Source organism: Pagrus pagrus (genome assembly GCF_965226575.1).
Source record: "Pagrus pagrus genome assembly, chromosome: 2".
Lineage (NCBI taxonomy): Eukaryota > Metazoa > Chordata > Actinopteri > Spariformes > Sparidae > Pagrus > Pagrus pagrus.
The window spans coordinates 30,611,381-30,636,285 of NC_140186.1; the positions used below are offsets into that span (position 1 = coordinate 30,611,381).

Sequence of the window (24,905 nt, forward strand, 5' to 3'; positions counted from 1 at the left end):
GCAATCATGAAATATGTATTTATTATATAACAACAAGTCAATACTTGTGTCTAGAGCAACCCAAGTTTTGGGTTTGAGTTTGGTTTTAGTCCGGATTTGACATGTCACTTTGTGGACCGTGCAGAGTTCGGCCTGGCGTGTCATCTGGGAGTGCTTTCAGGGCTGCCGTGTGTGGGCGTGGCCAAGAACCTGCTGCAGGTGCAGGGTGTGTACAAGAACGAAGAACACCAGTCACAGGTGAGACTAAACTTAGGACTACCTTTTAACCTCAGTTTTACTCTGGTTTTTTTTTAACTCTATTTTTCTCCGTGCTGTGCTGCACAGCTTTATGTGTTCATTATGTGATCTCTCTTGCCGTGTACATATGCTGTGTCTGTAAAAGAGCTGCCACCCTTGACAAGAGTCAATAGATAAATTATTCAAGATAAGTTATCAAAGTAAAATCTCTTCTTTCTTTTGTTTATTGCCGCCTGCATTCTAAAAAAAAAGCAAAGAAAGGACAGAATCCTCAATTACTTTTTTAAATGTGTGTGTGTGTGCGTGCATTGGAACACTTACACTGCTCTCTGTACGTGCGTGTGTGTGTGTGTGTGTTAGTGTGTATGCTGTTTTGACAGTGTGACTTTTATTGCAAGCCGAGGCCTCCATGTGTAGCTAATGCTAATGTGACTTTTTGAATACAAATCAAGCTGCAGCAAATACCTTTTGGTCAAAGTATACCTGGGGGACAGCAGGAACTGGGTTTCATTAATATGCAAATGTTCACTTTGTTTCAGTGTGGAGCCTCAGTGACCTGTTGGGGAGAGAATGGAAACAAGTTAAAGTTAAATCTTCCTGATTATCAGGCGTCTGGCTGGAGTCTAAAGTTACAGAGTAAACACTTTTATTTGCTGCCATGAGCTTTGATTTGAGCAGCTGATGTTCAGACTGTCACACTCTTCAATCCTGCTCATGATTTCTATTAAAGATATTTTCTTTTTCTGATTAGATTTGTACACTCGCTTATATGCGTATGCACAGCCCGGTCGCCAGAATGAAACATTGGAAGTTAACATTTATGCAAACCACTGATGCGTTCACATTCGTACGTGTCATAGGCTACCTGCCATGTTGACGTTTCTACAAAATGTGTCATCATATATTCATTACATGTTTATGACCTGACTGTCATAACCAGAGGTGGGGGTGGTGGGGTTACAGGTGAGAAAGCAGCCAAGCCAGTGACTGCTGTTCGAGACTGTGTTTTAACCATAACAACATGAATTAGAAAACTGAACCTAAAAACACAAAAAGGTGCAACATAGAGAAATGTAAAGTTTCAACAGATCTGGTTTGCAGTAATGTACATTGCCAACATTTATTCTGGCAGTTAGGTTGAGATGCAGCAACACACGTCTGTCATCCCTCTGGAAAATGGCTAAAAATTGTATCTGCAGTGTTTGGGGCGCATGCCTGAAGCAAACCAACACAAACATGCTGAGAGAAACAAGAGAAACTAGAGAAACAGAAAGGGCTTGAACCCTGTTTTTTTGCTCTGAGGTGACTGATAATAACTGAGCTCAAGTGTTTCCCTGAGGTTAATGTCATCATGCTAATGATTTATTGATGGCATGTAGAAGAGTCGTGATGGACATTTCCTGTAATGCTGATGACAAGCACTACTCAATGGTTTCAAAGGGAACCAGCGTGGACGACTGTAGCGATCATCCAATTCACTGCTAACTCAATTAGCAGGCACAAAGACTCGCTGCTTATAACCCCAGCAGTCTTCATGAAGTTAATGTAACATGCTAATCCAATTCTCCATAGGAGTGTATCAATCTCCCTCAATTAGTGCTGGTGGCTTTGGCGTCAGAAAATGTTGGTGCGTCTCTGCTGAGGGGACGAACCTGATCTCTTTGTTTACACAGAACATGGTCACCTCTGAGGAGGCGGTCTCACTTATCCACTGATGCTATCTGTGCCAAAATCTGAGTGGCTTGGACATGTTCACTTAAGCTATCAGGTATCGTCAGCTTTTTAAGTCGTTTGGACTCAAGCTGTTAGCTTTGGATCATTCTCTGTGCATGACATCTTAGAACCCCCCCTCCCGTCCATATTGATGTAATTGTCGCTCTCTGGGGCTCCACCTAATTTGTCTACAGGCGCGCACAGAACTGAAGTCAACACCAGTTTTGGCGTTTGAGCGCTTGGTGGGAAATTAGCTGTGAAGTAATCCGTGAAACGCAAGCCATGTCAGGCTCCCTACCAAATTTCACAAAATTAGATATTGAGAAATAAGATTAGCCTTCAGCGGATGAACACGCACACCAGCACGTACCTCTGACGAGCGAGATGCTGCCGTACTCAATTAGATATCTGAAAGGGTTTTAAAAAAAGCCAGAATTTTTTTAAAAACCAATAAGCAGTCTGAGAAGTGTCTCTGAAGGTTACTGAGAGAAAGTTCTCTCAGTCGCTGTAATTAAATGTGCGTGCTTTGAGAGTAAAGGTGTTTGTGATGTCTTTATCAGACACAGGCATTGTGTGCATGTGTAGTACAGACACAGTCCTGGCACAATGACCAAGTGGTTAGAGAGACTGTCTTGCTATGGATTAATTTAAGTTAATTTCAGGCTTATATTCAGCCTTCATAACTCTTCTTACAAAAGAGTTCTGTATGTATCAGTTCAGTATGCTCATGATTTCTTTCTGAGAATGAGATGAGAGGATCTGTATCACTGTCATGTCTCTCAGTGCAATAAGTATGGAGCTGGAGCCAGCAGGCGGTTAGCGGTTAGCAAACAGCGGACAGCCACAGTGACTCACTGTCACAGCCACGTGACCTACTTTTTGTACTTTTGGTAATTGTGCCGATTGACCGATTTTAAAACTTGTGCTTACACTTATTTACCTCCTTCCAAAGATTGAAATGAATAAACATGATATAAATCTCGAAATATTCAAACGTGGTTACCTGCAATGCTAGCCGTGTAGTCACATCATTTAAAACATCATCTAAAGAGCTAGTTTTGCAGTGTTATAGATTTTGAGCGGTTCACTAACAAGCAAACTTTAGCTTCTTTTGAATAGGGCAGCACAGTACGCTTCAGAGCTCAGCCATCTTTTCGTTTTTTTGTTTTTTTTCCCCACAAACTGGCCACTACACGGACGTTGATGCTGACGAAACACAGTTACCACGTGATACCAATGGTGTTATGCTATTGGCTCACAAACCTTGTTAGAAGCTGGAACCAAATGTCAGAATTCTTACACAGACATAAACAAAACAATCGTTTTGGACCAGACATAATGTTTTATATTGTCAATTCACAATCATATTCATGTTTTTAGGGAAGAAATGCTATCAGTATGACCTTTAAATCAAGAAAAAAAGGAAACTGGGGTTACAGAAAACTCTCCAGTGCAGGAAAATGACACTTGAGTCTTTAAACAGATGGAAACACTATGCTTTTTTTAGTTTTTCAGGTCCTCTCAACAGACAATGTGTCCATTAAAGGATGATTTCATCCTTCTGAAGTGTCCTTGAGCAGAACAGCCTGCCTCTACCTGTTCAGTGGCTCTATGTTACTTGAGGCTGAATGCCCAGAAGATGTAAGAGTCATTTGTCTGTGCTCGAATAGAGGAGAGGGAGTGCTGTGTGTTTTAATCTGAGTCTGAGACAAAACAGAGAGGGTGAAAGAGGAGAAAGGATGTTTCTTTTCTTCCTCTTTGTCCTCTTTGTTACACTTGTGATAAATTCCCTGCTTGTTGTTGAAGTTTCTTGTTGTCCTCTGTATTTGTCTTTCTCTCTCTTCACCTGCAGTGTTTCCCTCCTTCTCTTCTCCTTCATCCCATTTCTCCCCCTCACTTTCTTTTTCTCCCATCTCATCTTTTTTCTTTTTCTCCACCTTTTGCCTTTGTCTCTCTCTCTCTCTCTCTCTCTCTCTCTCTCTCTCTCTCACTGATGGCCTGGCTGTAACTCAAACTAGTGTGTTATTGATGACTTGCTCTGTCTTTCCGACTTCTGCTGTTCTGGCTTCAGGCCTGCTTTCGCTTCACAGGAGCCAAACCTCTCCCTCACCGAACCAAATGCACAAACACAAACACACACGCACACACACACTGTTGGCCTCATCCCAGCCAGGATCGGAGGCCCTGTGCGGCCCCTCTTGTCTCCCCGCTGGCTGCTTGCTGTAATCAGTCATAGTAGAGCAGACACCCCATCCATCATGGAGGCTAAGCTCCCTTCATCGCTCTGGCCCATAACCCACAGCACACCTGTCAACAGCGGCCCACATCACCACATCTGACTTTGCACTGTCTCTTCGATTGTGAGACAAAAACTTTCAGTCCCCATCGAAATAAAAGGAAGAGATCTTTTTAAAGTGAAGTTACTTTAAATTCAATTCAATTCAATTCAATTCCTTTTGCTTTATTGGCATGACTGTTACAAGAACTACGTTGCCAAAGCATAGATAGAGAGATAGAGCATAAATTCATCCACTAGTTATATAATGAATCTTCCACATCTGATTTGATCCAGATCCTGAGTCCTTTAAAGGTGCACTATGAAGTTTTAGCAAAAACATTTTAATCAGAAGAGAGAAATTTTTATTGACTGAAACTTGTTTTACTCAGTTTATATTTGCTGGACCCTGCCACCTTTCTAGCTTCAAACAGTGTTCTGGGACCTTATTTTCCTCTGAGAACAGCTTGTTTATTCAGTTATGGAAACAAATGAATATTAGTATATAGATATCTACCGAGGCCAATCTGATGCTTATATTTACTGACAGCTGATTAGCTGACACATGGGAATAACAGCCTGACTTATGCACACCTTGTTTTGGCACTATTGTGGACGTTCTTTCATCTGTAGATCCCTACTGCCATACAGTGTGCTGCAACAGCAGCAGGCTGAGGTGGACAAAACACAGTAAAGAAAGGATCCGATTTTTTTGTCCTGTTTCTTTTATAGCTGATACGATCCTTCAGAATATGGCCAGATCAGCCTTGATATGAAACCTATATAGGCGATTATCTCTCCTGATTTTAATCTCAAAGTTTGGGTTTGATATTAACAAAAAACAGACAAAATCTGCATTAGTCGTTCAGGGTTTCTGGAATAAATTCAGCAGTTGGATAGTAAATCTAATATTTTGAGCTGTCAGGTTACAGAAAAGCCTTAAAAAATTAACATTTTTCATGCACAAAATCAAAGCACTAAAAATGCTCACATCTATGAATTAATATTGATAATTACAGTTTTTAGTTACTCTGTTTTGTGTCGGGGTACAGCTCGTTCACTCATAGATCTAGATGATTTTATTGAGCATAAAACAAAACATAATTGAAGCATTTTGGGGAAAAAAGGTGACAAAAGTTGTTTTTAAAAAAAACATTGACTTGTACTTGAAGTTTTTTTTTTTTTAAATGGACAAAGTTTCATCATTTAAATCTAAAACTAAAATGGCACTCAGTAGAGTGTTTACCTCTGCCAAGGCACAACAGTCCCCTTTAAGTATTTAATCCAACATTTAAATATAAAGGCATCCTTCAGAAAATACTATATTTGTTCTAAACGTGGAGTTTTGAAACATACCACTGTTCCAAATATATGGACAGTCGAGTCACTGAGTTTAAAGAATAAGACGAGCGTGAAGCCTCCACAGCAGGTTAATAGTCTGTTCCAGTGCACTGCTGTTCGTGTTGGCATGCTGTACATCTTCTTTGACTTTGATTTTGTGTTTCTTTGCCTCCACAGATAGCTGCTCTGCAGAAAGGAGGAGACAGTTTCCCACTCACAGCCGCCTCAGGCAAAGTGCTCGGAAAGGTGCGGCAAAGGACAGACGCACACAAAAAAGAAACAAATACTCTTAACGGAGGTGTTGTTTTATTGCTGCTGACTTCAAAGAACACCCACCCAACTAAAAGTCAAACTCAACAAAATGTGTGCGACGATAACTAGAGAGAGAGAGAGAGAGAGAGAGAGAGAGTTACTGGAGCTGTTTGTCTTTGTGTCCAGGCACTGCGGAGCTCCGACAAGAGCTCCAAGCCCGTGTATGTGTCCGTCGGCCACAAGATCAGTGTGGACACAGCTGTACGCCTCACACACTCCTGCTGCCGCTACCGGGTCCCAGAGCCCATCAGACAGGTACACACACAAACACACACACACACACACACACTGCGAGTCAACAGTGAATTCAACAATCAGGGTGGTTACAGGGAAGTCCGTCCTGAAGAAAAGGCTGAGCAAGAAGCAAATGTTGAACTCCTTGTGTTGTGTTGGAAACACTGACTGTAGAAGTTGGAAAGCGAGCATTGCTCATGACTTGTGTAACAGCGCTCTGCTGTGAGGGAGGAGGTGCGAGCATCATGCTATGTGGTGCTTTTCAGCTGCAGACTTGTAAAAATGGAGGGAACAATAAACACAGCCAAGTAAGGGACGCTCTGTTTGGGGGTGGTTCATTTTTTATTACAGTAGAAATACAGAAAACCATGTTTCTGACAATAACACAGGGGCTGGTCCAAAGAGCAACCGCTATTGTTTCAAAATTGTGTCTGTTTTGGCAACATTAGTATTTGTGTGAACAGTTCTGATAACAATACTCATAAAAATACTTGCTCTCATAATGCTGTGCGTGTGTTTTCCATTTTTTTGTTGCCAACAAGACAGTCCTTGATATTTTCAAATCTAAAATACAGACGAGTGTTTCAAAACCTGTATAAATAAACCAAGTGAAGAGCTACGTACGTATGTGAGACGTTAGACAGCTGTCTCCATCACCATCCTCAAAACAAAGAGGGAATATCTTGAGGAAGAATACGCTCGTCTGTCCAGTGGAGACAATCGATGACAAACTGTGGAATCATTGTTTTGAGGCTTTTCACAGGAACACGGGTGTCTGTAAAATATTGATTCCCTGTGTAACATGTAACAGTTCCTGGGGTTCAGGCTGCAACAGGATTTCATGACTCATGTAGCAAATAGGTTTTCTCTGCCAGATCATTTATTTTATCCCTATCTTGGCTAAAGTGATAAAACTTCTGTCCATGCACACATCGTCGGCCTTTCTTTAAGGTTTACAGCAAACACTTGTTTGCTTGAGGAATTCAAATACCTTCACCTGAATGAATATAAGGTTTAATCTGGCAATGTTACTTCATTAAAACAGAACTTAATATAAGATTTGTATTCATCATATCAGTGATTTTTGATATCAGCCCTTTATGTCCAGTGCTGAGTGTTTTGGTGTAACTACTCCAGCACTCCTGTAGTCGTCTCACTCCAGCAGCTGAGGGTCTTTACGCAGCTCACTGTCCCGTTGAACATCGTCTGTAGCACCAAACACCACAACATCAAGTACATTATAATGGAATGTGTTCTTTCATCACCTCTTCTTGATAGCGTTATATTTAAATTATGGCCATTTTCTGTTGTATAACTTCATGTCAAACTGTTGTATATATCTGGCAGGGTACAGCTCTGTGATGACGCAGCCTTGATAGCTGTATATATTTAGTTAATTTGTGAGTCCCCTGAAACACTACTCACAGTAGTTACGTTTTTGTCTGCTGATTCTCAACACCCAGACACTGATCTCACTGTGTAGTACTTATTTTTACTTCTAGGTGACACGTCAGTTCTGCTAATGACCAAATTTCACAAATGCATGTGTGCTCATGAAGAGGTGTCATTCATCATATTAAAAGGAGCCATTTATGACGTTTGTGCTATTGAAAGAGAACTTCTCTGATTTAGCATTACACTATTGTAATATTATCAAACTCGTAAAGTACCATTTTAAAAAAAGGCTCAAACTGATGCCACAGAGCCGGAGATATGTGTCAGACTCGATCCCGACCTGCTCTGACGCCATGCACACGTTGGCAACGATAATCGAGCCGGCCATTGCTTTTAGTGCCAGGCGCTGCAGTTGCTTTTAAATGACTGAAAGACTCGACAATAGGGAGGTTTTAACTTTATCAAGATCTTGTCTGATGTTGAAGGTTTTTCTCTGTTAGCAGAATGCATGTTGTGTGGCTGATGGTGATGTCTAGTAGTCAGAGAGACTGAATACATTCAACTTAAAACTTATTTCATTGTTGTACGTGTATTGTGTATTAGACTTAATTAGAAGGATTTAACAACACAAAAACTTCTAGGAAGTAGGATGTGATGATTCTGTACATGTGAAGCCACGACTGTCTAAACTGGTTTTACACGTGGTGGCCACAGACAGTTGCTCTCTCTTTATCCTTCCTGACTGATTCTTCTCTAGTGTCTTTGTTCTGCTAGTGTCCTTGTCACTGTTGGTAGCATGAGGCCGTACCTGCAACCCTGTCAGGGTGCACAGGTAGTCCAGCTCCTCCAGGATGGCACATCCATATGAGCGTTCGCAAGCAAGTTTGTGAAAGGCCATAGTGGCCTGAATGAAAACAACTTGAGACTGCTTACAAACTGATATATGGGTCTGATAACATTTTAATACATCAGAATCAGATCTAACAGGATGTGAGTGTTTCTGTGACTTCCTGTACAGACTGAAGGCTGCTGACAAAATGTCCACAGCTTTTTGTCACCGCCCCCTGCTGCCGCCGTCTGATCACCTCCACTGTCCAGTCGAGGCCCAGTTCATCTCACACAAGCTTATCGTCTTTTAAATCCACACATTATTCTTCCTTGCCAAAATATGGCTCCCACATTAACCACAATGCAACTCTGCTGCTGACAGTTATTTCGGTGATTTGGGTGTGTTATGTTAGTAGCAGCTAATGAATCCTCGAGCTGCTAGCATCAATCAGAGATGAGGGGCGGGCTACTGAGTTCTGGTCAGCTCAATCCTGTCTACCTCCACATCTGGAGATTTGTTTCATTGTCAACTTGTAGTCTTCTGACCCAGCTGATGCTGACTCCCACTGGACACATAAAAGGCTATATACAACTTTTATCACACACTTAATGTAGTAGAGCTTCCCATGAATACTAAACAGATGTGCAAAATCGGTTCCCTTAAAGAGACTTTGCCATCCAACTTTGAACACAAGCCTGACAACAACAGTGAGAGGTTTTTAGGAGAAGAGTATAAAAATGTTCTTGCATCAGGTTCATTATGCTATAATTGATTGTTTTTTTCTTCCTGTTTCTGGCTGAGTTTAAGACAAAACGATAAACTGAAATGAACTGAAGTTCACTGTTTAGGTATCTCTTAAAAGTATTTGCCATTTATACTATACCCTGCCCCAAGAGCATGCTGGGATAAATAAGTAGGTACAAAAAATAGTTCTACTACTTCTCAATCTGCCACTACGTGAGTTGTGTCAAATGAGTAATATTTAGACAGTCTTAAAAGTTTAGGCTCAAAAACTTTATTACAAGTCACGTTGGTGAAGGAGAAAAAAACCTTAACTGTACCTGAACCGATCCTCCTCCTGCCTCAGGCTCTGTTTTCTGTCTGCCACTAGGCTGTGCTGTGCTGCTGCTGCTCAGTGTGCTTTTACTTCCACTGCACAGAAAACACACACACACACACACACACACACACACACACACACACACACACACACACATATCTCAAAATCAGTTTTTCTCTAGGGGCGCTGCAGCAGCAGTGGCTAACTCATCCCCTCCTGCGTGTGTTTATTTCATCAAAGTGAGAGTGTGATGTGTTAAGCTGGTGGAGGAGGAGGAACGCAGCAGGGTCTGAATGTGGACACCAGGGAGAACCGGGGACACTCTCACCTTCCTCTGTCCCATCGCTGGCACCTTCCTCTCTATCCAACTGTTTTCCTTTCTCTCCCTGACTTCCACATTCACTATCTGTCCCCCCGTCTCCCACTCTTTCCCTGGGCTCTCTCCCCCTCACTCTGACAGATATTTTCTATTCTCTCTATTGCTGACATCACAGAAAAAACCCCTCACAGATCTACCTCTGACGAGTGTCATGTTTGGAGTTGAACCCTGTTTTTACGTCGCTCTTTCGCGGGTAGAGCGAGATTCACATCCCTCAGGCCTGTGGAACCTCAGTCGTAACTTGCAGAGAAAACTCCAAAAGCTTTCAAACTGACAGGAACACTGTCTGAATTACAGAACAGTTGTCTTTTAGAAGTTTGAAGATACGAGAAGAGCTGCAGTGTTCTGCCCCTCTGTCCAGACACTCATTATGATAGACTGAGGGTAATTCACACACAGGTGTGCAGATCCGCTAACAGAAGATTGAGCTGGGGTATATGTCTAGTTAAGGTTCACCGCCAGGACAAGCAGAGGTGGGCTGGGTTATTGTGAGTACTGCTCAGCTGTGTTAAATCTCAGAAAATAACCCAGATGATGTCATCATCTCAGATTGGATTTTGGAGAATAAAATTGGGTCATATCATGCCAAATCCTACAGCTGTACTCCAAATACTTTTGAAGTTGTGACTTTTTGAAGTTTGGTCCTCTGAGCTAGATTTCAGCATTTTTGTGGTTCCTTGTATCTGTATTCTGAACCTCACCAGCTGCTCATTTGTCACTGGATTGGGTTGAAATTTGTCCCGAACATCCAAAGACCCTAATTAAACTTGCCAACAGTCATTCATTTAAATAGTTTTTGCTGAATGGTTACAGAAGAATTTTTTTTTTTGGTTGGTTGTGTAGTATTAATGTAGTTCTGTCACATCCAGAAGATATATAAACACAGCTTCTGAGCTGAAAAACTGTAGATTTTCCCAAGAAGGATTATTTTAATTTCCCTGAGACTGATATTCATTATATAAATATAAAACATTCAATATCACTCCTTCATCATTAATAATGTTTTTAAATCAGCTCATTTTTCACACTTTTCACTGGCTGTAATGTTACATTCACTGGTTTTATTTCACGAGTAGATATTTGTACAGTGATGATGTCTACGTCTTACAAAGAAAAAGTTTTGAGGCTGTTTCATTGAGTTCTGGAAATGTACAAGTTACAGCTTGTTGCATATACAGTAGGTGTAGGTATACTGTAGGTGATGTGAGCTCAGAGAGTTTGAAATTGTGACACATTATATGTGCGGTGAGCTCAGTGATTAATATTTTGTCCAGACACACAGAACAGGATGACATCACCTATATGCAATAGTGATGTGAAGCAAGCAATTACAAGCTGTAACATGCAGATTTCATGAACCCAATGAAAAATGGTCTCAATAAGTTTCAGACAGATAGAAAACCTTGAAGTCAACACAGTGCACATGTCTACTGATTGTGACATTACAACAAACTTGAAAACAATGTCAATTTCAAAAAATCACACTCGATGAAGGAGTGATAAAACATTTTAGAATTTTTGATATATATTCAATGAATATCATCACTTCCACATACAACCGTTTCAAGGAAATTAAAATAATCCTTCTTGTAAAAATCTACAGTCAAAAAAACCCTGGAAGTGTGTTTTTCAGCTCGGATAAATTTCAAGCCAGTCCAGTGAAAAATAAATGATGAAGTTTATAAGACACATTCAAAGAATCACAAAAATGCTGACATTTAGCTCAGAGGGCCGAACTTCAAACATCCATAACTTACAACATACTTGGAGTACAGCTGTAGGATTTTTCAAGGTCCAATGAATTTAATAGAAGTTTCAACATGATTTTTTTTTATGGAGAAAATCCATGACATGAACTGAACGGCATGGAATGACCCAAATACAAAAATTCATTTCATTTTGCTATTTCAAGTATTTTAATTGCCTTCATGAGTTGTGTTTCACTGTCACTGCTGCAGCTGCTACTTTGGTCTGGTTTGCTAATCAGCAACCAAACTCCAACCCTGTAAAACGTGAATAAGACCAGATCCAGATAAAAGACGGATCCTCGACCCTTTTCTCACTTTCTAGAGAGAGAGCTTTTTCATTTCCACTCTCTCAGGGAATAATGCATGGAGCTTGCTGAAGAAAATCTGGCATATTTAAGTGGCTGGTACGAGTGAGTACAATTTGATGCTGCTCCTAAACACCTGTTATTCTCCATACTGGAGATTATAATTCTATCTGCATTGTTTTGTTCTAGTGGGCTGTTACAGATTGTGTGATCTTGAATTATGGTCAAGCAGTTATGGTTGGCTCAAAATTAAAAGTGAGTTTGATATTAGATTAGGCTTGAATTAATTAACGGAGGTATGTGCTCTGCTGAGAACCATTCTCGTGTTTAGATAGTAAAGCATTGTGTTTTTTTTAATCTTTTGTCATGAAATCAATTTACAATGCATATTACATTTTTAATAGATCATGATTGATTGACTTTTTTGTTCTATTCATATTAAATAATCAATAAAATGTAAGAAAGCTGCAGAAATGCGATAAATGTGATAATCCATGATCATTCAGTGTCCTGGTGATCAGCTAATCAATTAACTGACAATGTTTCAGCTCTGCTTTTGTCCTTAAAATTACATCTTAATATTTAACCCTGAAGAATATTTAAAATATTAGTTGGAAATTAGATTTATTTGACAGTACATGTGATTATTAGGTTCAGTACAGGATGTCAGATATTGTAGATTTACCCCTCAGTAATCCTGCCTTGCAGAAGTAAAGTGATCTTCTTCACAGAGCGACAGCAGCTGGATGTTCTTCTAAAACAGAGAGTGCAAATGAACCCTTCTCTGTTTCTTCTTCCGTTCTCCTCCAGCCCTCTCTTCTTTATCTAATAAAATACTCTCCCTTCACATCCTGACTGAAATAAACTCCGCCTTCCACAGCTTGAGAGATTCAGAGAGCGACAGATGAAAGAAAAAGATGACATCATGGTTGGATCCTGCAGTCAAGGCTCATGTGTGAAAGCACTGCAGCAGAATCTTATATACCGCGGGCTCAAACTAATTCACGCCCCATCTCGGCCGTGCTCCCTCACACCATTAAATTCTCACACTCCTTTTGTGTCCCGCGCTTCCCTCGATGAAGCCTCAGAGAAGCATGCTATGGGAGGCAGAAGACGAGCAGACACCTGTCTCAACTCATCCTCTGCTTTTCTACTCTGTGGTCAGTGTCACAGTGAGACGGTGATGAGCAAAGGTCAGAGAGAGGAAGCTGACACATCAGAGAGGTGTTGCGTAGCCGCCCATCCCGTCCATGTAGAAGCATTATGTGTGGTTTGCGACATTATTAAGGTGCTGTCGTTGGCTGAGCCTGCGTGCTCTTTTCATGCATGGCTCTGTTGAGGTTGCCGGCTTCACTGTAACGCTGATTTTACAGCTCCATGATTTTATAAATATTCCCTAGGAAGCTTCCTCTGAAGCTCTATAAAAAAACATGCAAAAACATACACTTTGTCTGCAGTCAGGGAGACAACTCAACATACACGGAGAGTAAAGTTTGCAATAATAAATTAAGGATGAACAACCTTTGATTTGGGTTTAAACCGAGCAGTTTTTTAAAAGAAGTTTCTTTCGGAATCAAAGTGAAAAAACTCACAAGCATCATAAGAGATCCTTCAATACTCTAAGCATAGATGCTGGATAAATGATCCAGTCAGACCATGCGAAACCTTTCTTTAAATAACATTTTTAGCACTCTTTTACATAACAAGCATTTCTCAAGGGAAGATGCCAAATCTTTGCTGCGTTCTGCCTCTCTCATGCAAAGATTTGATAGCTGTCTCAGTTGTATATCATTTTGAGCTTTGGGATTATTTGTTTTTTTATCATTTGTTAGGCAAAGCAGGGCACATGAGGATGTTGCCTTAAGCTACGAGAAACAGATGGACACACAACACTGTTTTCTGACATTTTACAAACTGAAGTTCAACATGGCCGGATGTATTCAGTATACTCATCCTCACATGGTCAGCTTTTATCATACAGTATGTGTATGACTTCCGTCTTTGAAACTCAGCCTTCATTTCGATCACAGCTGCACACCTGTAAAGTTTCTCGACTGCATCTTGCAGAATGAAGACGCCATCACACTGACTAACATCTGTCCACAGACGTATAAACACCTGGTAAAAACACTCAGAACTGCTTCTGTGATAGTTCCTGCTGCATTAGTATCTCCTGAACCACATTCTGTGGTGATGACACACACACACACACACACACACACACACACACAGTCTCACAAGGCTAAAAACAATACCAGCCCTGCTGTCGCAGCTGGTTTATATAAGAGCGGCAAGTCTTTAGACTTTTATTCAAGTTGTGATTCCCTCCGACTCCTCTTTCACACATTCAGGTGTGAAGACATATTTTTTTGTTCTTTTTAAATAAATTCCTGTGGAAGTCAAAAACTGTATTCAAACTCAACATATCAAACTTAACACCAGCAACAGTCTCAGAGCTTTTGCTTAGTTTTCCTTTTAATACGGACAAAATGTCACACTATCCGCCTGCTCAGACCTGCTGTACACAGACACACAAAACGTGTCCATTCATAGACGCACATGATAACCTGTACACATTCCCACAGACTGTGTACACACAGACACACACACGCATACACACATCTCCTGCTCTTCCTTCCTTCCTTCAGTCAGTCGGTTAAAAGCTCTAATGGACAGCAGTAGAAGTGAAACCTAATTCTCTCTCAGCTAATGTTCCCTGACAAACACACTGCTGCTCTGTCAGCGCTGCTCACTTAGAATCAGCGGGCTTGTCTGTCGGCTCTTTAGGGACCTGGTAAAAAAAAATAATAATAAAGCAAAGAATGGTTGTAATGGATTGCAGTTTAAAAGCTTATGAATCTAGCAGCTTCAGGTAGCTCTTGAGGGGCCAAAATAAACAAAAAGTACATTTCTTGTAAAGTCTTAATACAGTGATAACAAATATTTAATGGCCTAAACATCGACAGCAGGAAAAAAGTTGCATTTGTCCAAAAATACGAGGCGTTAGAAAAATAAATATTTCCTGAAACGGGAGAGAGAGGGGTATGAAATGCAACAAAGGTCACCGGCAGAAATTAAACTGCGATGTACCCAAGGCCACGCAGCATGTGTTGTAGCCACCGCGCTGCCGAGGCGCTTCCTTCTGGCATTTTCATGTAATGTATCAAACTGTGCTCTCTACATCAGAGAATAGATTTGAAAGTGATTCTACAGCTCCAGCATCACATTATAAAACAGTAACACAATTTTCCTCCTACAAATGAAATGTTGAGTTGATGATCTGTATAACACTCCCTCGCTCAGTTCCGTACGCTCAGAGGTTTTGCTGCGTTAGCCTCACCTAGTGTGATGTGAGTGTGTCAGTCAGTGTCAGCAAACTTCAGATGGATCTTGCTTTGTAAGTGACATTCTTGTCAGTCCGTTTGCTGGCTTTACAACACTTCTCTTCATTTGTGCCACTGTCCCAGAATGTTCTAACATGTCAAAGATGAATACTTCAGTGGTTTCTATCTCAAAAGTAAAAACAAGACATAAACAGCTTACCAGAAAACATTTACATTGTTTCCTGTTTGTGGCTCCATTCCACTACCTCTCAGTCATGTTGCTTAAAGAAGTGTTTCAACGCTGAAAAAACAGTATACAAGTCTAAACAATGTGTATGAAATTGGTGCTACATGATCAGAGAAAACCGAGAACAAGGCTGTGGTGTTCCCTTTTGAACAAAAGCTCCAAAACCCCTACATCAGCACGAAAATCCTCCAGAAGACACACTTTGCATCATTTGGCTCATGATGCAGGCATAATGAAGAAAAGTTTAACATCGTTCCGTTGCGTTAACTACCAACATTGTAGTGTTACAAAGCTGGTTCAGCACTGGCAACGTTCCTGTTTCATAATGATTTCTACAAGGCGACTGATTAATGAGAATCTCGAGGTAAAAATGTCTTCCACTTGAACACACTTGACCTCTCATTCAGGAGGCTTTGTCATTTTAGTGGACTGATAAAGCCTCCTCAGATGAAAAATCTTCTAGACTAAAATAGCAAACCGTGTTGCAGAACAATCTGGATGACGATGGAGCTTCAGTCTGATGCAAGTTTCTGTACATTGTTGTGTCATATGTGTCATCCTGCGCTACATGTGGTCTCCCAGTCATTATCTCCGGCCTAAAATCCATTACCCTCCTCTTCCTCCTCCTCCTCCTCCTTCACACACACTGATGGGAAAACATCTACTCGTAATGGGACTCTGAGGAGCTGCCTGAGACGTACAGTAACAGCCTATTTCCAGACCTCTCCTCTCTGTCTGAGTGCTTTGCACTGAGCGGAAGTCGCTAATTATTTGCCCTGCCCTTCTACAGCCGTCACCTGTACACTGCGGGCTCTCTGTGCCTCACGTGTGCCTTTTGGTTCTGTTAAATTACTTCATATGAGAGTGTTAAAAGTTAAAAGATTGTCTAGCTTTCTAGCACTCTGTTTTCTGGAAGTATGGTAGTAGTAGTAAGGCTTTGACTTGTATTTCTGTGTGGCTGACGTTCATCGATGGCAGCCTTAAAACAATCTTCCTGCAGAGCCCCCCATGCTTAAAACATCTTCTTCACAGTACTGTACAGTTCTTTAGATACTGTGTACACTTTTCCTGCTAAGAAGAAAGTGTACATATCCCACCCCCAACCCCCAGGAAATGTAAAAGCTCCACAGCTGCACTCCCAGATTGCAAAAACAGATGGAATTTCAATGTGAGTGATAGGCGATGGGGAGCCTGCATGCCCAGAATAAAAGAGATTGGGGAACGCATTGTGTGTGTGTGTATATGGGGAAAAAGAGAAGGCATTGTGTGTGTGTGTGTGTGTTTCAGAGAGAGCTATTGCTGATTTGTGTTTTGTGAAGAGTTGGATATATTTCCGTTAAGAAGCAAGGATTTTTGGTTTTATTGTTTTGTTTGTGTTTGTTTTTAGCGCTGCAGTCTGCAGATGCACGACTGCGTTGTGCACCCCAGCAGGCCATAACAAAATGTATGTTTTTCCGAATGTGTGTGTGTTCTCTCATATGTCACCACAACCAGTATGTGTGTATCTTGTGTGTGTGGCTTGCTTTTGATGAGTCCCCGCTTTTTCAACTCTCTCTCACCTCCTCGTTCTCCCCAACTTTGTACGTTCTCACTGTATGGAGTCTCTCTTCTCGCCGCCTTCTCTCATCCATCCATCTATCTCCACCCCCACCCCCCGCTGCTCCATCTCCCCTCTCTGAATAATTCAGGCCTGCAGAGCTAGTGTATTTTTGGTTGTTGTCACCTCTGCAGTAACACAAACAAAGCTCATATTAGCGAGTACACACACACATACGCACTCACACATGCCGCCATGCCAGCACGTACGTCCACACACACCAGCTCACACAAACGTGACTGCAACAAACAGTACGAGACTCGGTGAGGCCACTGAGATGTGCTAACTACGAAGGATTATCCTTACAGGGATTTCACACCATCACTGAGCTCCACCCTGTCGCTGCTCTGCTATCCCAGCAGTGAATATTAATATGTCTCACTTTGCTGCATTTTCCACACTCACTCAAAGTTTGACTGTAAAGTGTGAGAGAAAAGACACAACTTGGAAACTAGAAATTTCCAGTGTTTCTTTCTGGTCACACGGATCCCCCTTCTCTTCTGTTTTTTGAGGAGGCAGTTACTGGAATAAATTTGGGGCTCATTATATGATTTTATTAATTGTGCCATCTGCCTGCCCATCCATTTTTGTGAATACAATAGCTCAAGAGGGAATTTCTTCAAATTTGGCATGAATGTCTACTTGAACTCACCGATAGCCTGATTAGATTTTGGTTGTCAAAGTTCAAAGGTCAACTTCACTGTGACATCATTGTATTCTGCAAAAAAATGTCTGGCCGTTATTCAACACCAATGCTCACGAACAGCAACTTGACTGGTGCACAGAGGCAAAGAACCACAAGGTGGTAATTCTAGTTGAATCATTATTTATCTTCAATATTCCCACAGAGATCAAGAGATCACTACATCCATGGGGCGTCAGGTGTCAACAGATGCCTCTTTTAAAGCTTCGAAAATGTATTTTTTTGATGTTCCACTATGTTCACTAGCTAGTCAAGAGCTAGTAGAGCAGAGTTTGTGGGCAGGAAAACCAAAACAATGAGCTTAAAGATGCTGAAACCCTCTGTAGAGCTGAGTGGATCTGCAGAGTTGGGTGCTAATTCTCTGTGAGGTTGTCACATAGTCATTTAATCAGTTGTCTATAAAGAATATTGATCAAGGCAGTTTTAGAAGTCATCCATTTTCAACCATTAACAATTTTGATCTGTCAATTGATTATTTGTTTTTATTTGTGAAGCAACAGGACTAAAAGTCTGTAGACTTAAAGCTAAATGCTACTTACTTCACAACGACAATGTTAACTTTTAATGTTAATTTTTAGCTGGTATATTGTTTACCATATTCATCATCTTTGTTCACAGACTCACAGTTAGAGAGGCTGATGTCATTAGCGTTCAGGTATTTGGTCATAAACCAAAGTACTGGACAAACTGGAATCTTTCCCTGCTAGAAGCATTAGCAGAAAAGTCAAGAAAATGGCAAGGTCATTGGGATTCATCTTCTTAGGGCAACATTTCTTGGCAGTTCATCCAGTATTTATTGAAATGTTTCAGTCTGGACCGTTGTAAACTGACTGACTGCCCAACACTGCCCTGGGCTCTCAGACACCTTCGGGTTTTGAACTAGCCATCAGACAAAAACTAGCGTTTGAAGACGCTGCCTTGGGCTCGGGCAAATTATGTTGGGTAATTTTGACAGGTTCCTCACAATGTGTTGAAAGTTTTACAGACAATTGATGAAAAAATAATCTATGGATTAATCAATGTTGAGAATAAAAGCTAGGTCCGACCACAGTGATAGCAATGGTTCACATATGGTACCATTTTTCCTTTTAAGCTAAATTCTCTGTGGAGAACTTGTAACGTCACATTGACTTGACACTGATGACAACACAACAATATGTGTTTAGTGGAGTTTGAAGAAAACAGGCAGGTCTTAGAGGAAGAAGTGGGAGAGGGAGAGAAAAAGAGAAGCCTCCATAGCCATAAAACAGCCACATTGGACAACTGACGGGGTAAAACATCCATGAAGATTGACACCGGCGCTCCACCGGTGCCAGCTGTACCAGTCAGGTTGTGGAAGTTCTCTGAACGTGAAGAGAGGATGTGACTGATTTAAACTGGAGCTCCCCTTCGGGCCCTCAGGCTGTCTAAATGTTAATATATGGCTGTCTGACATTCTGGTGCTGCAGTCACTGGACTCTGGACCTCCACAGAGAGATTTGAGGAAAGTTGGATGGAAACGAAAGAGCAACCCTGGGGTGGATATGAGAGAGAGAGGTGTGCATGAGAGGTGTGTGAAGGAAGCACAGAGATCTGGAGAAAAAAATTTAATGATTAGAGTGATAAAAAAGGATTTGGTGCAAAAAAAAGAAAGGAGCGGGAAGGTGGATTCCAGGGAGAAGGAGAATTATAAAAATGATTTGGAAAAAGGAATGAAGGATATAGAAAGGCTGAATGGTTAGGGCAGACTGGCATAGCTGCAGGGCTTAACAGGCTTTGGGGGGCTGGAGGATAAAGACCTGCCCCAGGCCAGTGGACCAAAGCCAGGACTCAGACACCTCTACATGTGTGTATGTGTGTGGCCTGAATATACCAAAAGCCCCTGCAGAGAGCCAGCAATGCACATCTGTTCACCTGTGCATTCCCACCTTGCCCGGGACCGTGGCCAGAGGAAGCCAGCTCTGAACTGATCACACATCAGTTGGAGGTTTTCTTTGTTCTGCAGCAGCATAGCCGTCACCGTCTTTTTTCCCTCCAGTTTTTCTATGTCAGGTGCAGAGCGATAATTTATGGCGCTTCAAACCAGAGTGAGCAATTTTCTTTATTGCATTTTTTATAAGGTTTGTTCAGGTTCACACTGCCTAATTACAAGCCAAGCAGGCGTGTAAATACATTTTACTGGCGATGAGAAGTTGCTGGTTTATTGGACAGATTTTTGTCAGCTTGCCAGATTTGAGGATTTGGTGAAAAGACAAGTCTAAACATTTGGGGTTTTTTGTCTTGAGGTTTTTTTTTTCTCGAGCAGCTGCCTTGGTGACATTCCCTCTTGCTTTAAGGGAATAGTTGGATATTTTAGGAAGTAAGCTTATATTGCTTTCTTGCCAAGAATTGGAAGAGAAGATGGATACCCCCTCAAGTCTGTACCTAAAGTATTAAGCTGGAGCCAGCAGTCTGTTAGATTAGCATAGCAAACAAACTCAAAACAGGGAGAAACAGTTAACAACAAGTAACTAAATCCCCTGACCAGCTCCTCTAATGCTCAGTAATTAACTCCCCAAGCTAACTGGCTGCTGGCTGAATTGAGATTTAGCAGACAGATATAACAGCTGTATTGATCTTCTCATCCTCTGTAACTCTCAGCAAAAAAGCGTAAAAGTGATAAAGGCCTTTTGCTTTATTATCCAGATAATGGACAACATGACAAGTATAATAATAAAACAGATAGGATATGTTGGAAATAATTAAATGAATAGTGTGTAAAAAGGTTTGAGAATTGATTTAAAAGATGTCACTGATTCTGCAATATCTTTGGCATATTACCAACGTGGAAAAATGTATATATCTGTAAGTGAAGTCAGACACTGTGATACTGTGAGGAAAAAAGCTATATCATAGGATGGATTCATTTCATATCTGAGACAGAGGCTTAAGAGAAAAAAGAATGGAATTTGACAAATCCAGTGAACTTGGGTTGCCGACAGTGATTGCCTGCAAGGTCAAAAGTCATTCAGCCCTGTGTGAGAACTTGTCACTGCCAGAACTTACTTAAAGGTGCAATATGTAATATCCATGTAAGAATTTTAATTTAAAAGGGCCAACATTTAAATAAGAATCCTCGATCCTCTCACGCTTCACACCTCATGTCCCCGTCTGCCTGCCTGTCTGTCTTCATTGTCCCTGGACTCAGAGTCCTGGTCAGAGCCACTGTAAATCACCCTGGCACTACAACACTTAGTTGCCAAGTTTTTCATGAGAGCAGTTGACTAGTTGAGTTGTCATTATGTAAGAAAGACACAGAGAGAGGAACAATAAAACATTTTATTCTATAATGCAGACAGTCCAAGCCTGTGACATGTCATACTATGAAGGATCACATTTTATAAAAGCAACAAGAACAGAAATAGCAGTTATTCCAAACAAAAGAAGAACAGAATAAGCAGTTGTCATCCAGGTGATGTAGCCGCTTGTCTCAGCTAGCAGCTAGGTTGATGACTGATGTAAACACGTAAACACCATAAACGCGTACGCATATTTTGACTCCTTATACCCATGTTTGGCACGGTATATAAAGTTACATTAATTGCTAGCTTTTGGCAGCGGGTGTTTCATCTTTAGGTGGTTATGCATAGCAGACGTGTTCTTGTTGTGGAATTGGTGTCATCTTCAGTGAAGTACTTCCATACGTACAGATGTTTAGCTGGAGCCTGCAGCTGCACATCAGCGCCCTCTGCTGTGGTAGCTGCCATTTTTTTCCACGACTAGTTGAGTGCTGCCTACAGCGCCGACTAGTGGTTATAGTAGTCGACTACTTGACAAGTTGGTGAAACCCTTAATAGTGAGCAGCAGTTTGTGGTTACTCTGGTGATTTGCTGACCCATATTTGTTTGGAGTGATCTTCAACAGGTAGCCAGTTGTTACATATTGCATCTTTAGGTGTATTACATTCAGCAAGGGTGCATTTAATTGCTCATGAATTAAACTTTGTGTCCCTCAATCAGGGAATGACAGATGAGGCGGATGGCCCGGTGTTACTGTTGTTGTCTCTGGTCTTGCTGTGTGTCGGTCCACATCCATGCCCAGCTCAAGCATCTATGGGGTCCCAATTTTCCACCTTGCCATGATGTAAATCAGCAGTGTAGAGCTGGCTTTTCTGTTCCATTCTGTTTTTAGGTCTCCAACATTTCTCCAGCTGTAGCTTTTGCCCCGATCCAATGGTTCAAGAGTAATTTTCCCACTAAGCAGAGAGCACTAATCTGTGCAGACAGAGAACAGTACAGCAGGTTAGCTTGTTAGCCACTGCAGGTTTAACATTGTTTGCCACACTTGTTGTGATCACCACAGGCACTTCATATGTGGAGGTCTGAACAAACATACTGTAATCGGTATGATTCAGCATTTCCAGGCAGCAAAGAGTTGATTCAATTAGTGTGTTTCTGTGTGTGTTTGTGTGTGGTTTATCTGATATAGCAGCTTCACTTTTAATGATACAAAAGTGTTTCTCTACAAAATACACACACATTCATCAGACTATAATGGAGAGTGTGTGTGTGACATTCATACACATTCATACACATACTCTTTAACACACACAAACACAAGTTCTTGCCAGTAATTCACATCTTAATGGCATAGCCAGCATCAAATGACTGAGTAAGGCAGCTTGATCAGATGAGACCAGGTTTATGAACTCAAACAGCTTCACTGAATCAAAACATTGATCAACAGCTGGTGTGTGCAACTTGTTTCTGATGCTGTTAGGAAGAAGACAGCACAAACTGACCAAATGTAATCAAACTAGGCTTTATTTTTTGGGGCTTTTGGCATTGTGACAGTTAATAGTAGCAAACTGTCCGCGTCTTCCAAATTGCAGAGATTTAATTTGATTTATTGTTTACTTATTGATCTATAAAACACACCCATAACATGATGAAGTGAGAATACTAATTGTTTAACATAGTCCCAAGAATGAAAAGAATAGTTTTGTCAGATTGATATTTAATGACAGACTATTTCTCAGTATATAGACCAGTATACCAAACAGAGCTCTTGGCTGTGAACAAAAGTATTCAGCAGGGCAGATTATCTTAAGCAGTCTCGAGGGTTACAAAACACTATAGGACAATGTACACAATATCATAGGAAACCATTAAAAGAAAGTTCTAATGCAGGTGATATTTTGTGCTATTAAGCTATCAAACATCCAAGTTGCTCCACTAATTTTAACATAGGCCTAATGCAGGCAAAATGTGCACTGAAAGCTAAGCAATTTTAAATGGAACTAAATTAAATGTGTCCAGGAAATTTATAAATGAAAGTTAGATAATGATCATACCTACAGGACGGAAATGGCAGAGACTGGGGTGTGGAAGAGTAAAAAACCTTGCAAACTTGAACAGAAACCTGGATGGGATCACACCAGCCCATGACTGACCCATGACTAATCAATCATTACTTCATGAGTACTCAGTAATCATGGGTCAGACCAGACCCATCTTCAAACCAGTTTTGATCTCAGCTACACATCTGTTAAGTTTCGTGACTGCATCTTGGACGGTTGTGACGCTATCGTGCTGACAAAATTTGGCAACAGACAGTAAGACAGACAGGTAAACACCTGGCAAATTAGTCAAAACTGCTTCTGTGATAGGTCCTAGTATTCATCAGGATTTGACGAGTCGGGAATGAGACAAATCAAATTTAATTAAATTATTAGACAATAAAAAGATTTGTCCCATCAGGGTCAGCAGAGGGTGTTCTGCTACGGGTAACAAAATATAAGCAGAGGCCCTAATATGGAGCCTTGGGGAATCCCATTAACATCTTTAAGTTCTGACCCTGTCCCGGTCACAAAGTCCTTGACTGATGACCCAAACCAAAGTTGTGATGACTTCATGAGACATAAGCGTCAGCACCACATGAATAGGTAAAGAGTTCATGTGTGACCCATTTACTGTGAGTAGAATCCCTCAATTAACTTAAGTTACATTTTAATACTTTCGTGCCATGTTGCTTGTATTGATGTTCACATCTTCAAAGCATGAGTTTTGGTTTGTACAGAACCATTGAGTAACCAGCAGCAACACTTTCATGATGCATTTTTGTCATTTGTGGAACCATCATCATAAAATTGTTGGGACAGGAGCAGGGACACTGTAATCTCATAATGATTTTTAGAGGGGCTACGGAACCTTAGAAAACATTTCTACAAACAGCCGACTGTATCACGCAGTGATTTATGTTGTTTGTCATATTTGGCAGCAAACAGAGGAGCTTGTTTGTTCTGTGTAAAGTCAGGATCAAGGCACTTAATTTTAATTTCAGCTTCAGAAGAACATGTTCAGTGTGTTAGGGTGTTCATGCTCATGCAGCTGAGCAACCAAGAGCAGTTTTTGACAACTTGTTAAATGTGAATCTACCCCTCCCTCTCTCTCTCACTTTCCGTGTCTGGCTCCCTCCATCCTCGCCCTCCCTCTCCTCATCCACAGGCCGACTGTCGCTCCAGAGAATACCTTCGCATACACTTCCCAGCTGCAGATACATGAGTCAAACAATGAGGTAAGTGACAAAATACATCACACACAAGTGGCTTCTCACACTCTGATGTACACACTCACACAGAAATAACTTGTATGTGTGATACCTTAGCACATGGTGAGAGATGAGTGATTTACCCAGTCTTAAAATAGGCTTAAAAGCCACAGCAAGTGACTCACTGAGGATTTTCCCCAAATCCTAAAGTAAAGCCTGATAGAAAGCCTAATCATTCTCATCTAATTTGCTGTTTAAATTAAGCAAATTTATTTTAGATGAGGATCAACATTCTGGTGTCTCCAGAAAACTGAGGATTTCATTTATTTGTCTCTAAATTTCTTCTATCTGCCTCATTAGCTGGGGCACTGTAGGGGCAAAGGTAGGTTAAAATAAATAGTTAATAGTCAATCATACCTGTGAAATTAAACGTACACATCACAAACACTGTGTAGTCCACACAGCACAGGTTCTGGTCTCTGTAAGCAAAACATTCTCTTTAACTTTATCCCTTAGCAGGGAGGTCAGAGGTCAGCAACAGAGCAGCAATGCTGCAGCTGCTTGGGATTCATTTTTGTACTCGAAGATGGGAGCTTGAAGCGTTTCACTGACAGTCCACTCCTCCACCCCACTGCAGCAGAGAGGGAAGTTTAAGGGTGTAAGAGCCTTTGACAAGTTCTCTGCATTTTCGGAGGGGTGT

The 24,905-nt window shown here is 41.1% G+C and overlaps 1 protein-coding gene across 1 annotated transcript in view; it reads left to right on the plus strand.

Annotated features, from left to right (window-relative positions):
* The window catches only part of LOC311251130 (endonuclease V-like), a 33,636-nt gene extending 9,402 nt beyond the window's left edge, over positions 1-24,234 (plus strand). Inside the window, exons 5-8 of the mRNA XM_084343449.1 lie at positions 125-237; positions 5,744-5,812; positions 6,005-6,133; positions 24,163-24,234. Coding sequence (XP_084199575.1) covers positions 125-237; positions 5,744-5,812; positions 6,005-6,133; positions 24,163-24,219 — 368 coding nt within the window. The 3' untranslated portion in view covers positions 24,220-24,234. The remainder of the gene's footprint in view (positions 1-124; positions 238-5,743; positions 5,813-6,004; positions 6,134-24,162) is intronic.
* Positions 24,235-24,905: the final 671 nt, after the last annotated feature.